Consider the following 1,048-nt stretch of genomic DNA (forward strand, 5'->3'; position numbering starts at 1 on the left):
CCCCCCGCATAGCCCCCCCTCCGATGACCCTTTACACCGTCCCTCGACCCCCGCGCCCACCGCTTACGGCGCTCCCCCCGCGACAGCGAAGCCCCCCCCGACGCCGCGTAACCGCAAGCGAGATCCCTGAGTGTAGAAATGCCCGTTGCCCCCCTACTAATGTATCTTCGCAAATCGTTTTGAGCAAGTTGTTTCACGGATCGACCAATGGAATATTCAGATTGACGGATTTCTTTAGCTGACCATTCACAATGCTTTTCAGAGGCCTAAACTTTGGCAGATTGATTGCAATCATCTTCGCGATATTGCCGTTTGTCAAAAATAACGGCGCCGTGAATCCGTTGGCGACCGATGAAAAAGACAGCGATGGTAGAAGTGGCGGGATGTTGCACGAAGATGAGATGAGTCTTGACAGGGTGAGACCAGAGATGAGCGAAAATAGTGGAAGATCCTGCAATGCTAGATCTGTCTCGTCCGCTCCCAGTTGGCCTGAATGATTCGACAATGTGGGTGTCAAACGTTGGCTTAATAGAGGACTATCCAACCGACTTCCGCTCCTGTTCAGCAAGTGTGGAGGTATAAAACCTGAAAACATCGTGCAAAATAAATTATTATTACTCTTGTTATCTTTTTAAGAAACTCACTCAAATACGATTACTATAAGTGATAATAATTAACATAACTAACATACCATTCATGGAGAGAGGAGACATGATTTCTCCTGGTAGTGGTGGCGGTGGTAGAATGTCCCTGTCGATGCTCATGAATCTTCCCCTGATAAGAGTGTTGTTGACAAACGCCATTGTGGGCATGAAATTGTTGAAAGCGTTACTCGACGAAGCCGGTGACAATTGTGACGGTCGCAACCTACCACCCCGACTTGAGGTGCATTGATCGCCGAGACTTGGATATGCCTCGCTGCCGGACGGCTCGTGACTCGAAACGTAATGTGAACCGTATAGATTATCATTGTAGCCCTGAGTCATGTAGTAATTTGTTTTCCTGCAACGAGAGAAAATCATTGATTATATAAAAAAGTATAAAGCTT

General features: G+C 47.3%; 1 protein-coding gene across 1 annotated transcript; it reads right to left on the minus strand.

Moving 5' to 3' along the window:
- Window positions 1-193: 193 nt before the first annotated feature.
- LOC112461681 lies at window positions 194-1,002 on the minus strand (the record flags this gene model as incomplete). The annotated part of the gene is made up of 2 exons (XM_025027016.1): window positions 194-585; window positions 692-1,002. Coding segments are annotated over 2 exons (703 nt in total), but the record flags the coding sequence as incomplete, so codon positions are not given.
- Between the last annotated feature and the right edge of the window lie 46 nt (window positions 1,003-1,048).

The sequence above is a fragment of the Temnothorax curvispinosus genome, unplaced genomic scaffold (genome assembly GCF_003070985.1).
Source record: "Temnothorax curvispinosus isolate PA1 unplaced genomic scaffold, ASM307098v1 QBEX01011606.1, whole genome shotgun sequence".
NCBI lineage: Eukaryota > Metazoa > Arthropoda > Insecta > Hymenoptera > Formicidae > Temnothorax > Temnothorax curvispinosus.